Genomic DNA, 16,224 nt, shown 5'->3' on the forward strand with positions numbered 1-16,224 from the left:
GCGGCCCCCTCCCTGCCTGTGCTCGCGCAGAGGGGCCCCCTCTGGGTCTGCCGGCCACCACCTGGCCGCCAGCGATTGTGGAAGGGGAGCGGCTCTTACCCTACCTTGCCTACGAGCCCCTGTGGAGCCCGGGTTCCTCCGAAGAGGAAATGAACCCCGGGGAACCCCCTGGGTCTGCCCCCCAGGTCTGTAGCACAGGCTCAGCTGCCATCCCAGGGTGCGGGTCTCTTCAGGGGAGCTGGTTTGAGCGCCCTGATCTGCCCCAATCCGGCAGACCCCAACATGCCATGCCTGGGTCTCCTGCAGGGGCATGCAGTGGCTAAGGCTGGCCTCCCTGCCCCGGTGATGCCACCTCTATGGGGAACCCCCTGGGTCTGCCCCCCAGGTCTGTAGCACAGGCTCAGCTGCCATCCCAGGGTGCGGGTCTCTTCAGGGGAGCTGGTTTGAGCGCCCTGATCTGCCCCAATCCGGCAGACCCCAACATGCCATGCCTGGGTCTCCTGCAGGGGCATGCAGTGGCTAAGGCTGGCCTCCCTGCCCCGGTGATGCCACCTCTATGCTGCTGGGCTCCTGGTGTTAGGGTGCTCGTGGATCGACTGAACCCTCTGTAACTCCCGGCAGCCCCCGAGGCTCAGAGAGAGCCACCGGCGAGGAGTGACAGTGCCTCACACGGCAGGGTCCCCACGACTAGCTAGCTGCTGTTAGATGCACTGTTCCGGTCACACCTGGGCAGCAGGGGAGCCAGGGATGCTGCTGGCACTTCGCAGTGCCCCAAGCCGGGTGGGCAGAGCCTCAGCCTCTCTGCTTCCCCGCTTAGGGCTGGCAGCCCTGTGTGCCAGGCTAGTCAACCCCGCAGGTCTGCTGGCCCGCCTGCCCTTCCTGTGCTGCCGCCCCAGGGTTCCTGCTGGCCGACTCTCCACTGGCTGCACCTGAGCCCCCTCGCCCGCTGCTCAGTGCCGTCCGGGCCTGGCAGCTGGCCAGGGCCTGGGAACATGCCTGCCTGGCCCCCGGCAGCGCCGAGGCCCGCACCCACTTGTACTCACTGTTGATGATGGCCGTGGCCAGGACGGAGGCCATGCCGGCCTGCTGGGGCAGCAGGTGGATGTCCGCGGTGGCCATGGGGGCCAGGCACGGGGCCTCCGCTGGTTCCTCCTTCACAGGGTGGCTGGCGGCACCGTGGGGCTCGGCTGTGAGCAGCACACACAGGAGTCCGCCGGCTGGCACTGGCTTGGTGACCCTGCACCAGAGGGCCTCATCTGCAGGGTACAGCAGCTGTGATGCCCCGCCCCGAGCCCTAACCATTCTCACGTGCCTTGCGGTCAGGGCCAGGGTGGGGGTCGGGGCTGCAGCTAGGCTTATGTGATGACTGGCCGGTCTCTGAGGTGTGCTGTCCTGGCCCCAGGGGTGAGGCTGGATGGCCCTGCTTGGGGTGCTCACAGCCTCCCTGCCCTGCACTCATCCTGGTGGGAGGCCCTAAGGGTGGCCAGCAAGCTTCACGTTCCAAGAAAGGTGACACGGAGGAGGCGGCAGAGCCAGGGGTAGCCACTTAGTGGGGCCGGGCAGCCATTCCCGCAGTGGCCTGCAGGGGGCAGCCTCGGCCGGCAGCACCCAGGCCGCAGATCCATCTCCTTCCTGGCAACCCCCAGCAGCGTCGCCCCATACAACGGGGGTGGGGCGGGGGTGCGGAGAGACTGGCTGGGTCCCTGGGCCCCCGGTGGCCACCGGGGTGGAGGACATGTGTGGGCCTAGGCCTCGCCCCAGGTGGACCACCCTCAGCTCCAGCACTGCAATGCCTGTCTTTCCCGGCGGCCATGTGTGGCCAGCACCCTACTGACCAGGCCGGGCACAGCTTACACTGACCGCTGCTGCAGTGCACGTGGGCTCTGGGAGGCCACCTCTCCCCAGCGTCCCTGGCTACCCTTGGGGTGTCCTCAGAGCCCCTTGGTGGGAAACCAAGGTGAGACCCGGGAGCCCCCCCCCCAGTCCCACCTCTGCTACTGGGATGCACCCTGGAGGGCCTGGGCTCCTGGAAGGTGGGGGAGGGCTGAGGGAGGGGAAAGGCCAGGCAGGACACAAGCTCTCGGGAAGCCCCTGGCCCCGACCCAGCTCTCCCAGCTCAGGCCCGCTTTCCTGGCACACCAGGTCCCACCCCGAGAAGGGGAGTGCTGGACTTGGACATAGGGCTCTGACCCCTCCTGGGGCCTCCAGCCAGCCGGGCAGGGGTCCCTGCTGCTGAGTCTGAGCCGCCTGGGTGAGGAGGAGGAGCAGGGCACCCCACTGGCCTGCCTAACAGGCCTGGCTTCGTCTTGGCTTATCCATCCTGGCTCAGCGTCTGCCTCAGATCGCAGTGTGCCTGGCTCCGGTGGGCATTGATCTGGTACTGTGTAACCCCCACCCTAGCTCCAGCTTAAACAGGGTGCTTTCCCTTCTTTAAGGGCTCGGGAGCCGAGTGACCGCCACCTCTGGGGGGAGGGGGGAGGGAGGCCGCAGACACCAACCTTTCCTGCAGATCTCCAGGTTGGCTTCGGCAGCCGTCGGTGCCCGGGGCAGCGCCCACAGCCAGCAAGCCTCGTCCACCAGCTGCAGGGTCAGGGCCGGGCTCTGGGAGGGAGGCGGGGAGCACTCAGCCAACAAGGAGGAGCCTCCTCTGTGGCCGGTGGGACTGCAGCACATGCCACTGTGTCCCAGCTGGGCCAGGCCCACCATGCACTGGGGCAGGTGGCAGCAGGCAGCAGCCCCGTCCCTGCTCAGGTGCTGCATCCTCAGGTGCTGCATCCTCAGAAACAGGCCTAGGAGGTCGGGGCCACGCCAGAGGTCACGCAGCCAGAACGGAGCTGCTCTGCCCCGTGCGTCTGGGAGCTGCTGGGGGCTTGGTGCTGTTTACTCCGCGTGCAGCTGGCCCTGGCTTGCGGTCCCGCAATGACCCAAGGGGATGCCAACATCTCCCCGAGGAGACAGCCCCTCCCAGACAGACACCCTGTCCTTCCCAGTCCTCAGCGTGCCCCTCCCACTGCAGGGCCCTGGGAGTCTGGAGACCAAGTCGTATTGGCTCAGCCCCTGCTCACCGCCTTGCTGTCCCCAGGAAAGCAGGCTGCCCCCCGTGTCCCAGCAGAGGAAACAGGCCCTGGAGGGAGCACCACCTCGGTCTAAGAGCCTGGGGGGCCTCTGCGGCCTTGCTTCCTGCACCCGGCCCTGGTGTGGCCACTGAGGAGCCACACACTGTGCTGTGGCCCTGCTAGACATGGAGGGGACCATGCTGAGGTCCAGCGCAGGCTGGTCACTGCAGCCCTGGGCCCCCGTGCCCGACCCTGGCCTGGAAAGGACCGTCCCTCTAACCAGATGGCTTGTCCCATGGCCTTCTGCCACTTCGACCTTCACCACAAGACCACTACCTATGTATGCCCCTGGAGGCGCCACTGCCCGAGGGTGCGGTGTGCTGGCCGCACGCCCCCACAGGTGGGACTCAAGGTTTGGGGGCTAGCAACAGTGTGTGGGGGTGCCCAGCACCTGCATGCTCCGGGGCTTTGCTGTATGGGCTTCAGAGCTTGGTGGTGTGCTCCATCCAGGTGGCCTGACCCCCCTGTGACTGCGGCAGGACTTCCCAGGACCCCCAGGTGCCTTGAGCCCATATGGCACAGGCAGGGGTCCGGCCAGATGAGGTGGCTCCCGTGTCACCTGCCTACAGCCATGTGGCCCACTCACAGAACAGGTGACCAGAGCTAAGCTGGCCAGTGGGTTGGGCAGAGCCTGGCCTGGAAGGGGACCCTGCTGTCCTCATAGCCCACCTGTGGCCCAGTCTTGGTTTTGCACCTGCTGGGTGAGGCTGGGGCTTGCGCCTGTTCCTGATCTAGACCCATCCTCATCCTGCCCTCAGGGGCCCTCAGGTAGGGCACGACCAGCTCCGTGGCTTGGTCCCCTGGCAGGGCCCTGGGAGAGGCCATGTGCGTGAAGCCTGTCGCTGTGCCGGCACAGGTAACAACAGCTCTGACAGCCCCCCCACATGGAGTCTGCCAGGTCTGGGCCAGCCAGCAACCACCAAATGTCAGCTTCAACAACACCCAGCCACTGGACCTGCACCCGCGGGCACTCTGCCCTCCCTTGGCTCACACGGGGCCTCCGCTATGGTCACAGTGGAGCAGGCACCGTGGGCACCATGGCAGGAAGGGGCCCGGCACAGGGTCAGTGCCTGGTGGTTCCCACAGCTTGGCTGTGGCCGACCAGGGTGCGCAGCTCCTGGTGAGGCGCTGGGCCTGGCCCTCCCCATCTTGTCCTTCCCGAGCCTAATGAATATTAATGAGTGGAGGAGGGTGAAAAATTAATCTGCCTGAGTCTGCGGTGGGTGCTGCGGGAACGATATGAAATCTAATTATTCGTCCCAATATTTCTAAACCCTCAAACTGAGACTGACAGCCTCCCAGCCGGTTTAATGCTTATCACCCTCGGAAGTGGCGTGCTGCCGGCATGATAAAGACGCCGCAACTGCTGACGCCGCACACCGGCCTCTGTGGCGGGTGGCAGGCAGGGAGGCGCCGGCGCCATGTCCCCAGCCTGTGCCACCACCAGGGTTGTGGTCCTGGCATGCAAGGGCAGCAGAGCCCTGGGTGGGGCCGGGCGAGGGCGGACAGACAGAATGGCCTTCCAGGCTCCTCGTGCCCTGCCGGGGTGGGGATGGGCCTGCCGCCAGAGGCCGAGGACAGGCTGGGGGCAGGAAGCCTGCCATCCATAGCTCTCTGGGAAAGGGTACCCAGCCCCGGGCCTGGAGTGCCAGCGTGCACAGGCTGCCTGGGGCCGAGGGCGTGGGTCAGGTGGCCAGACTCTGCTCCCTGGTAGGCACGCGTGGCCCGGGCCACTCCACCTTGCTGAACAGCTCTGCATGGGTGACCCTTGTCCTGCCTACCCTGCCCTGGCAGTAAGGGCCAGCCTGGGCCTTCTTCCAAGACTGTTGGTGATTGGAGCCCTGCAGCCCCAAGGCTCGGTGCCCAGGCCCCGCTGGCCTGGACAGACACGACTGGGGTCAGCGTGGAGCCCCGGGACCCAGCTGCTGGCTGCCCTGGGGTAGCCAAGCTCCGCTCTCTCAATCTCGGGATAATGGCGGTCTCCAGGCGGGTCTGAGACCCGTCCTTGTTCCCTAACAAAGAGGTCAGTGTCTCGACCCTGATAACCATCAGGAACCCTATCTGCTGCATCCGCTGTGACGCAGCATCCGCCGTTCCCAGACCTGCCATGCACCTCCTGAAACTTGGAGGCAGGCGGCCCAGGCCAGACAGCCCCGCAGAACTGGGGGGCCCGCGAGGTCAGGGCTGAGGCTGTTGGTGGCAGTGGGGGGGGCACAGTTTGCCCCCACCTGCATCCTTCCCCAGCAGCAGCTCCCCCCAGGCGCTGCAAGGAAACCATTTCACTAGTAGGCAGACAGAGGCCCGTGGTCTCTGCAGCCTTCCCCAGCCTTTCAGCTGTCCTCACCTCTCAGGACCAATTAAGTGCATGCCCTGGGGACACGGGCAGCTGGGACTGGCCCCAGCCTCCTGGTGCATGCTAGACCAGGGGCCAGTGGGACCCCCAGGAGCAGGCTGGGCAGGAAGCAGCAGAGAACTGGCGGCCCGAGAACGGCAGGAGCCTGGCTGGGGGCAAGGAGGGCAGTGGCCAGGTCTGCTGGGCGAGGGGGGCTGGGGGCAGGGGCTGTTGAAGGGACAGGCCTGGCACAGGCAGCGGTCCTGACCACAGCCCCCCGAGTTGGAGCAGCAGGGACACCAAGCCACTGCTGCCGGTCCTCTGGAGGTGCTGGATGCGCTGGTGGCCAGGTCCTGGGTGGCAGCTCCCCACCCCTGTGCAGCAGGTGAGAGACGGGGCGGTGCCTGTGGCTCAGAGCGAGGTGGCACGGTGACTGCGGGGATGGTGACCTGCCTGGTAGCCTGTCCCTCGGCCTTGTCTCCTGTCATACAGATGGGGTGGACACTGCAGGGAGACGGCCCAATGCCTGCTCCTCCTGAGACGCACCTGGCCAGGGCTGGCCACTGTGAGATGGGCTCAGCCACGGCAGTGACCCCCGGGATCAGCCTTCAGGGCTCCTGGCACGCCCTATCCCCGGGTGGGGAGCAGAGGCCTACCCCAAGGCCCCCCACAGCAGTTCACGGGGAAGCCTGGATGCCGGCCACAAGGCAGGCTGGGCCGGGTGGGCCCTTTGGCCTCCTGGCAGGGCAGGGGCTGTTTCTGCCAGCCCCCACCCGTCCTGACAGCCACGGGTCATCCTGGCTGAATGGTGAGTCAGTGGGCAGGCACAGCGGCAGCTGGCATAGGCTGGGGTGTCAAAGACTGCTCACTGCTCACCTGCAACGCACTCATGTGCCAGACAGCCACCCCACTGGCCTGCTGTCCACCCACGCCCGTCCACTGGCCTGCCCCCCGCACATACTGGCCTGCAGTCCACCCACACCCACCCACTGGCCTGACCACCGGTCTGCTGTTCACTCACACCCATCCACTGGCCTGCCCCTCAGCCTGCTGTCCACCCACACCCGTCCACTGGCCTGCCGTCCACCCCCATGAGTGTCTCTTTCGCACGTGGCCCTGAGTCGGCAGCAGTGGCAGCTGCAGCTGGCCAAGGGAAGGGACCTGTCTCACATAGCAGGTCAGTGTCGGAGCCAGGACTTTCGGCTCTGAACTTGGTCCCCTTTGGGCACTCACCCCAGTGTCCAGTGTATGGGGAGCCACCCTGCCTGCACTCTGCCCAGCCCTGGGGGCCAGCGGGGAAGGGCCACTGTTCCTCATCGGTCAGTGATGAACGAGCGCCTGCTCCCCCTTCCTCTCCGAGGGGGGACAGAGGCCAGGCGGCTGGCAGGAGGATCCGGGGCAGGAAGCCTCCTCAGGGAGGCCCACGGCCCTGCTCGGTAAGTCAGCGTCCGCAGAGGGATCTGGACGGTAAGGGGAGATGGAGAGGCGTATATCTTTGAGAAATCAATCATCGTGTACGGTGTGTCTGGACACTGGCGCCAAGGCGAAGATAGCGCCTGCCGGGGAGATAAGGGTTAATCAAGGGCTTAATTCTGCAGGAGATAGAGGAGGTGCACCACTGGGCCTCCTCCTGGGCTGCTCCAGCGGCCAAGGCTGCTCTGGCCAGTCCCCTCAGGCAGAAATCCCGCCGGCGAGCCTCTGTCAGGCTCCCCGAGCTGTGCTACGTGCCAGCCCCAAGGGGCACAGAACTCCCGGCAGAGGGAGGGGGCCTGCGTTGGCCCGTCGGCCTTGCCGTGGGAGCCTGTGCGGGTCTCTGACGGTAGGAAGATGTGGGTTCCAGTTCCCCGGGAACTCGATCCTGGTGTTCTGGGCAAGTTACTCAGCCTCTGGGAGGCTCAGTTTCTTTCTTTCTTTTTTTCTTTCAGAGAGATTTTTGCTATAGGGTGCGTGCGCTCGATGGAGAGACAGAGACGGAAAGCAAGAAATCACTGCCTGGGGGTGTCCACACCACGATTTCTTCTCGTGGGACTTGGGCGTACACACACACGCCTGGCATGAGTTAAGCCACCAGGTCCTGGGACTTGAACCATCTTGAACTACGTAGGAATCCAGCGACGTAACCATTATGCCATCTGCTGGTCCCGAGCCTCAGTTTTCTAATCTGCAAAATGGAGTGGAAGCCCTACCTCACAGGGCCTGGGGTGGGGGAAGGATGCGGGCCACGCGAGTGCATGGGCATGTGGGGCCCGGGACACGCACCATCTTGGATGGCCCTAGCATTCTGCCTTTGCTGCCAGCCTTGTACTACATCCGGGTCTTCCCGCCTGGATGGCCACAGAGCTCCCTGCCCACTCGCATCCCTGGACGCACGCACTCCTGCCTCCCTGCAGAGCCAGCTGCGGCCTCACCCCTGTAAAGCTGGCAGTCAGCACAACTTCCTCCCATGGGGAGCCCGACCACCAGCCTGGAGCTCCCTTCTGCTGTGGCCCTTCCACCGCCCGTAGGGGCCACGGCAGAAGGGAGCTCCAGCTTGGCTACAGGGCTTGCCCAGCGGGCCATGTTTGGCATGGGCATCCTTGTGGTCACCTCGTGTCCACCCAGCCCCTTGGCAGGCAGGGATGCCGGTGGCCTCCCCACGCCATGGACAAGCTTGTAGCCCTGCCCACCTCTCTAAAGCAAGGCTGGGGCTGTAGGCTCTGGCCTAGAGGACATTTCGGGGCCCAAGTCCTGCAGCTGGGAAAGCAGAGCCCAGAGGTGGGGCCTGCATAGCCTAAAGGCGGGAGACCCCCGGAGCCGGGCTTGCACAGAGGCCTACAGGGAGGAAGGCTATGGAGGCTGTGGCCCACGGTGCCCATCCGGCCATCAGGACAGACGTGGGGCAGCTCTCACCCTCTGCTGTGGGCATCTCGAGTGCCTGGAACAGCACCCACGCCCCAGCCCCAGCGCCTGACCCCGCACTGCCAGGCCCACCCCAGGGCTTGGCTCCTCACTGCTTCCTGTCCTGACACCTCCCTTCTCAGCCCAACCCCTACTCATCCACAAGGTCCTGATTAAAGAATCCCTCCTCCACAGGCCCTCTCCAAAGCCCCCGAGGCTTTCTGTCACCTCCTCCATGAGGCCCCCCTGAGGCATCAGGCCCTCATTCCCCCCACTCTGACCCCTGCGGCCCAGCGTGTCCCCAGCAGGCCCTGTGTGGGGTAGCCCTGGCCCCTGGGCTGGGTCTATTGCAGGCCAGGCTCCTGGGGACTAGTAAGGCCTACAGTCTGGCTGGGCACTGCCGACATCCTTACCGGTTCTTCCTGCCCAGGGGGACAGGCTGTGGTCTGGATGGTCCCGGGGAACGGGCCCCAGGATGTGCCCTCGGAGAGGCTGAGCCGGGCCCGCACACGCTTCTGTCCCTCCTGCAGCACCAGCTCCAGCTCGTCTGTGGAGAGAGACGCGGTGAGGTGTGCTGGCCCTCCTGCGGGGCAGAGCGGCCCACGTGGCAGGGTGGTGGCAGCGGCCCGGGGCCAAGGACTTTCAGAGCACGGGGATAGCTGGGATGTGTGAGGAGGCCGTGGGGTCATGTCTGAGTGGCGGCTGTGGGCCCTGTCTGCTCTGCAGAACCTGCCTTCCGTGAGATCAGCGTGGCCACATGCGTGGGCTGAGTAGACGCCCTATCCCTGCGAAGGTGGCCTCATCTGGAAGGGTCTCGCAAACATTATTGAGGCCAGCCTGGACATCCTGGGTGGGGGGCCCTAAACCCAATGACAAGTGTCTTCCCGGGAGACGCAGGGAGGGCCCTGGGGCAGGCCCCGTGGAGACTGATCGGACTAAAGGAGCTGCTGGAAGCCAGAGGGACAGGAAGCCGCCGCCCTGCTGCCCTCCACCTGGTTCCCTGGTCTCCGGGGCCTGCCCGGTGTAGATGCCCGCTGCTCTACGGCTCCGGTCACGCAGGCTGGTCATGGCAACCACAGGACGCACACGCTGGGCCCATTCCCTGCCATCCTCCTGGCTGGACAGCGGGACGACGGTGGATGCCCTCTCGGAGGTGGTCCTCCCAGCTCTGGCCTCCAGCTGCCAGGGTACCCGTACACACAGGCCTGGCCTGCCCGCCCGTGCAGCCCCATGGCAGGCTGTGGCCTTAATGGGCCGGGTGATCAGACAGTGCCCCTAATGGCGGAGATAAAGCAAGTGCCGGGGCCTGCTGAGGCTCTCACTGGGGCTTTGTCTTCCCGGGCAGGAGGCCCTGGCCCCTGTCACCCAGAAGGGTTCTCTGCTCAGGGCCTGCCCACTGCGCGTGGTCCCATCTTGGGCACAAGGGCAGAGCAAGCACCTCCTGGCCCTGGGGACACACAGCCACAAGACCCTGTGAAGTGTCCCTGGAACATGAAACCGAGGCCCGGAGGCCACAGGCCAGCAGAAGGTGCCAGGATCCCCCCATGCCGAGCTCCAGAGCTCCCAGTCGTGTCTCCGGTCCCACCTGGCCGGAACTCAGTGGGTGTAGAAGAGGCTCTGGGTGCTTGTCTGTCCTGGGCTCCGCCTCTGCGGTCTCATGGAGCCCACCCTGACGGCGCCTGGGTCACCTCTCCCGTCTGTCCCTAGGTCAGTCCCACTCTGACGCCGAGATGCTCCTGGGACCACATGGCGGGCTGGGTGGGGTGGGGAGAACGCCTGGGCTTGTGAGACATGACCTACTCCCACTGCCCGGGCAGGGTCAGCTGCAGCCCTGGGAGCTCCTGCTGTTGCCAGACATGCGGCGCCCCCTGCTGGCGGGAGGTGGGACTGCAGCGTGGGTCCCACTGGGGCTGAGACTGGGGGTGGAGGCAGGGAGCCTGAGCCAGCAGCCCCACTCTGGGGAGCGAAGGCCACTCCCTGGTCCCGCGAGCTCCCTTCTGAGAAGCTCTGGGGCTCCGGGGCTGGCAGACCCCCCATGCTTGGCCTCAGTTTCCCTGCGGAGCAGCCGCCCCACAGGTTGACTTGCAGCTTGGACTCAAGGCAGATGAAGGGGATGGTTGTGGCACCTGTCGGTCCCCATAGGGTCCAGGCACCTGCGCCAGTGTCTGGTGGCCTCTCGGCACAAAGTCCAGCTGGCTCACGGCCCCCACCCTCCACAGGGGGCGCTGTGGCCTCATGAGGGCCACTGCAAACCCACTTATCTAATCCCCATCATCCGCCTGGCCCTGCCCTGCCCCTGCCCCTGCCCCGGGGCTCCCCAGCCCTGCTGCCGGCTTTGTGGGGAGTGGCCCTATCTCTGCCCCTATCTCGGGGATCATGCTGTTTGCTTTTGATAAACTCAAGAAAAGGAAAGAAAAAGGAGGGAACCGGGAGGGGGGCTTGGGGGGCAGGGCTGGGGCGCAGAACATCTGTTCCCACGCCTCCTGCATTAGCGTGGAAACCAGGCCCAGAGAGGGCTGGCAGTCCCCCCAGGGTCACAGGGCAGGCCAGAGGCCGGGCTGGGCAGGCGGCTGCCCCTGTCCACCCACCCCCCCGTGGCCAAGGGCGGAGCAAAGTGTGGGTGGGCTGCCACATGCAGGCATGTCGTCTTCTCAGCACACATGCTCTGACAGTCCTGGGGGGCAGGTCGGGGTGTCTGCACCCTTGTTTTTATGGTTTTGCTATAGGGCGCGCGCTCACCAGAGACTGACAGCAAGTGAGCAATCGCCCGGGGCACAGCCACACCCAGGGTCCTTCTCCACGCTCCTCAGGGTGTTGGGCACACACACGTCACCCATGTTTGCTAAGCCGCCGGCTCCAGGACGCAAACCGCAGCTGGCCGGGTGGGATCCAGTGCCTTAAAGCACCATGCCCCTGCTGGCCCCAAGTCTGTGCCCACTTTACAGACAACAGTGACTTGCCCAGGGTCACCGGCTCTGAGGCTCAGCCCTTTTCCCGGTCCTGACTGGGAAAGTGGTGCCCTGGGACAGAGAGCCCAGGGGCAGGCCGAGGGCCCTCACCTTGCCCCTGGGGCAGCACCACTTAGCTTCAGCAGGTGCCCTTGGCCCCACCCTTCTGCAGCAGAGCTGCCTGGGGTGAGTGTGGGCTGACTCCTACTAGCCCTGCCTGGGGACACGGTGTGGACGCAGGAGCCTCGGTCTGTGTCCTGCACTGTCTCCGCTGGCTGTGGTGTGGGGGCCCAGCACCCACCTCACAGGTCACTTGAAGCGAGGTGACACAACAGACGAGATGTGTGCAGGACCAGCCCGGCTCAGCCCCCGGCGTGCAGCCCCGGGTCTCGGCTCCACGGCAAACAGGACGGCATCCATGCCTGTCCCTCCGCAGTGCTGGGCTCCCTAACACGGGGCCGGGCCCGGTGCTGGCACAGGGGTGGCGGGCCCCCGGTCAGTGGATGCCCTGCGGGGGCCACGCAGGCACCTGGGCCCCGTCGTGTCCTCGGGCGAGATGAGACCTGATGGCCAGGCTGACCGTGGGCCCCACTCTGTGGCCGAGGGCCTCCTGGTGGAGGGGGCCATCCTGCGGGATGCTGCGGCCCCGCACCTGCCCGACAAACTGCTTGGAGAAACGGCGGGCTCAGGGCCGGGCGCTGAATGGGCCTCCCTGCCTCGCCTTCCCAGCACCTGTGCGGACGGCAGTGGACGCCCGGAGACGGGGCTAGGACGCACTCCCCACTGCGGAGCACCCAGCGGCACTCCCCTTGAGGGCATCCAGTGCCTGGGGGAGCCATGAGGTCAAAGGGCACTGTGGCCGCTGGCCACAGTGCAGGGCCTCGCTGCAGCCGCGAGGGCACAGGCCACCTCTGGGCTGCCCCGCTGACTAGCCTGGCACTCCCAGCAGCCAGGGGCCTGGGGCCTAGACATCGGAGTCACAGGGCACCACCAGCCAGCATGGCCCCGAATTAAGCCTCGTCTGAACACTGCATGGAAAACCCAGGGCATGTGCCTGATTCCAGCCCCGGTTCTGCCGCTGGGAGCCACAGCTCGTCCGGACAGACCTCGCCTGCCTAAGGCTCCCGCGGGACCTACAGGGATGGGTAGTGCTGGGGACCTGGCTAGAAGGGGGCTGTGGGGAAGGACAGTGGGCCCTTGTGCCTGTTTGGGGCCAGTCAGCCAGTGTGATGGAGGGTCTGGGCTGGGCCCCTCTGACCCCGATGCAGGCCACGTCCAACAGCAAGCATGGCTGGGAGCCGCTGTGTGAGGAGGGGCCCTGTGAGGCCGGCAGGCTGTCCTCACACGCAACGGCTGGGGGCCACTGAGGCATGGACATACTGTCTGGACACAGATGCCAGGTCCAGCAGCCCCACTGGCACCTAGAGGCCGAAGAGAGGTCTCCACCCTGCTGATGCCTGGGTTCCCCCTGGGACCCTTGGGGGCCCAGATCCCTGTAGGCGGGAGGGCCGGCGGCTGAGAGCAGGGTGGAGACACCGGGGCTGCCAGCAGAGGGCCAGTGAGGGCCACTGTCCCAGCCCATGGCAGATACGCCCGGGCTAGCCCTGGCCGAGCCCCACCCAGCCCTGGGCTCCTCTGTGCTCCTAGTGTCCCACCACCCCATCCAGGGTCCTCCTTCCTGGGTGCCCCCACCCGAAGACCCAGGCCCCTCTCCAGCCTCTCTGCCACTGGCTGGGGGTAGAGTTTTCCTTCTGCCCAGGTCAGAGGCTCCCGGGGCTCCCAGCCTAGGACCTGCCTCCCTGGAAGTGTCCCTCGGCCACACGCCGCCACATCCGTCCTGTACTCTCCCCACGCCTGGACTGTGCCCCGAGGGCCCCAGGGTTACCTCCTTGTGGGGTCTTACTGCCTGTGTGGTTGGACCAGCACAGTGCCCGGGGTGGGGCCGTAGCCGCCTATGGCTGGGGGGGGGGGGGGGCCCGCTTGGGCCCCCCCGCCCCCGCCTATGGCAGGGCCTGGGAACAGAACTGGGAACGCGGCCTTCGTGTGCCAGTGGGAGGCTCCCTTCCACCATCCATGTTTCGAGGGACAGGGGCAGCCCACCCTGCTCCTCCCTGCCTGTCCCACCCCCAGGCCTGAGAGACCCAGAACCTCCCGGGGCCCTCACTGATAGGCTCAGCCTGCCCACCCTGGTGACCCTGGGGACACGGCTGCTGTGGCACTCCTGGCAGAGCAGCAGGGGCAGGACGCGGCGGGAGGGCTCCCAGGTGCTGGCTCCGGCCCTGCCCGCCAGCTGCTGCCTGGGAACTTGGCGCCCTATCGCTCAGCGCGTCGCTGGGGTTATTGATTTCCTGACATACAACAGCAGCCCGTCTTTATCGGCTGAACCCTGGCCCCAGCTGATGGAGCTCCGACGGCCTGGGAACAGCCAGGGACAGGGTGGAGCCCAGTGTCCCTCCTGGGGCCTGGGGCTCCCGGCCCATCCTGGGAGGGGCTGTCTGGGCCGCAGCCTCTGGCCCTGGACTGCCCCTCGGAGGCCTGGCGGGCAGCTCGGAGTCAGGTCTCAGATGACCTGGGCGGGCAGCTGCTTGGATGGGCCTGTGGCTGGGATGCCTCCTCCAGCTCTGCCTCTGCCCTTCTGGGCAGTGGGGCCAGCGCTCGTGCGTCGCCCTCATGCTTCCGCCTCCGCCCAGGAGCCTGAGGCTCCGACTCGGCCTCCCCAGGCTTCTTGGAAAGTCAACGTTCTGGGTCTCCGGACCTCGGTCTAACCATCTGTGAAGTGGGAAGAGGGGGCCCCATCAGCTCAAGGAACTTTGGTCTTGGGGAACCCAGGGCCCGAGTGCAGAGGTGGGGGTCCCCGGCTGGCGGCAGCCCGCCTCGTCCTGTGCGCTGAGGCAGGAGGAGAGAAGCTGTGTACATAGGAAGCGATTCTTCGTCTCGTCCGGCTCCCACCCACCCTGTCTCCCCAGGGCCTGAGACCACCCACCCCCTCCCCTGCTCACCCACACCACCGCCTCTCAGCAGGCCCACCTGCTCCCTGCCTGGGCGGTGGGCCCCTTTCACCTGCCCTCTGGGGCTGTCTCTGCTCTGTAAATGGGCAGGGCGGGTGGGCATGAAGGGGGGTGTGAGGGTCTGGGTGGAGGCCCTGGGGCTGCCCCCATCTCGGGCACGACCTATCCCACCGGGTGCCCAGGACACAAGACCTTAGGGACTCAGCGGCACCCCCAGAAAAGGCAGCTCCCTGAGCACCGGCCGCTCGGGGGAAGGCTGAGGCCTGCCCAGCACGATGGTGTCCCCAGGAGGCGGGCGAGCCGCAGGGGGCTGCTCGTATCCCCCTTGTAAGAGCTTGCGTGGCTTTTCAGACTGTCCACTTCTTTAGGAAGGGAGGCAGGTGCCCACAGGGCTCGGGCAGGGCCCAGCCTTGGGCGGGCAGGGTACGCACTAGTGTGCTGGCTGGGTGAGCTTGGCGGCTGGGAGGGAAACCGGGCCCTTCCACGTGCTTCCATTCGACCACCGTCCAGCCTGCCGTGTGCTCCAGGCACTGGCTGGCGCAGGCACTGGCTGGCACAGGCACTGGCTGGCGCGGGGGTGGTACTGAGTGGCCCAGGCCCAGCCTACCCAGCGCCCGTCCCTCCTGCTTCTTCAGGAAAATGGAGGAGACTGGCTCAGGGCCCAGTGGGCAGAGGGCGGGCGGACGGGGTGAGGGCCCATCCCGGGCAGCACCCTCCTGCCCTGCCTCCGTCCACAGCCTCCGTGGCTCCCCTGGTCTAAATCAAGCCCAAGCCCAGCTTTCTGAACCCCCACAGCTCTGGAGCTGATGGTCCCCGTCTGGGGGAGCTTGGATGCTCGGACAAGTGGCGGCCACAGGGCCTCAGGGGGCCTGGCTGGGAATCGCTGGGGGTGGGGGAGCTCGCCATTTTCAATATGGTGTGAGGTCATGTCCACTGCCATCTGCCTGGCCACGCCAGGCAGTGCGGGGGCACTAGCAGCCGACTGCTGACCCCAGGGCTGGGCCCCTATGTGGCAGGGCAGGACACCAGACCCACTGTGTCCCAGTCTGCACAAGGGCTCAGGAGGCCCAAGGCCCATGGAGATGCCAGGGCGAGGCGAGGCCTGCAGGGCCCTTGGCGCCACACTGGTTGGGGTGTTGGGGTCTTAGGTGCACAGGGATGTCTGGCCTAGGGACTGAGCAGGGCCTGGCAGGGCAGGGAGGGCAGGGCTGAGCAGGGAGACACAATAAGCCCCACGATAGCATCTTGCCTCATCGCAGGCCCTGCTCGCCCTTTGGGCAGGATATGACCAGCTCTTGAGCCGCGGAGGCCCCTTTGTCCCATCTCCGGGGACCGATCTTATCGGCTGTGTCCACCGTCACTGTAATGGAAAATGTGAACAGGGACAGGCAGGGACAGGTGCAGACACGGCCACGTGGCGGGGGCAGGCCCTTGACCTGCGGCAGACACACTGCGCAGTGCCCTGGACGGCGGCACCACCACCAGGGGTGCCTCGGTTTCCCCACTGGGGCAGGAGCTGGTGAAGAAGCCGGCTCAGGGGTGGAAGTGACAGCCTGAAACATCCCCAGAGGGCCCAGGGACCCGGCACAGCCTCAGCCATCTGGACCCAGGTGGGCCTCCTGCTGCAGGCCCCACTGGCCCCAGCCGCCTGGCGTGTCCTGTCCTGCCCACTCAGACCGACCGTGAGCCAGACAAGAGGTCGGCAGAGGCCCACTCAGATGGACCGTGAGCCAGACAAGAGGTCGGCAGAGGCCTCCAGTGAGAGGGCACCGTGGGCGCCAGGGCGGCCTGTGCCCCCACCCAGCCGCTCGGTGCTGCTGACTAACAGCGCCAGGCCCAGGAGTGGCCACAGCACTGGTGGCCTAACGGTAGCAGGGTCAGAGCGAGCATGGCACAGCCACGGGCCCTGCGAGACACGGGGGTGGCACCAACAAAAGGGACAG

The 16,224-nt window shown here is 66.4% G+C and overlaps 1 protein-coding gene across 1 annotated transcript in view; it reads right to left on the minus strand.

Moving 5' to 3' along the window:
* The window catches only part of ZFPM1 (zinc finger protein, FOG family member 1), a gene marked incomplete at its 3' end in the record, with an annotated part of 49,496 nt that overhangs the window by 3,815 nt on the left and 29,457 nt on the right, over nucleotides 1-16,224 (minus strand). The window contains 3 exon segments of the mRNA XM_006152710.3: nucleotides 1,044-1,256; nucleotides 2,499-2,601; nucleotides 8,739-8,872. Of these exon segments, the coding sequence (XP_006152772.2) occupies nucleotides 1,044-1,256; nucleotides 2,499-2,601; nucleotides 8,739-8,872 (450 nt within the window).

The sequence above is a fragment of the Tupaia chinensis genome, unplaced genomic scaffold, assembly GCF_000334495.1.
Source record: "Tupaia chinensis unplaced genomic scaffold, TupChi_1.0 Scaffold000355_1, whole genome shotgun sequence".
In the NCBI taxonomy this organism is placed as follows: domain Eukaryota; kingdom Metazoa; phylum Chordata; class Mammalia; order Scandentia; family Tupaiidae; genus Tupaia; species Tupaia belangeri.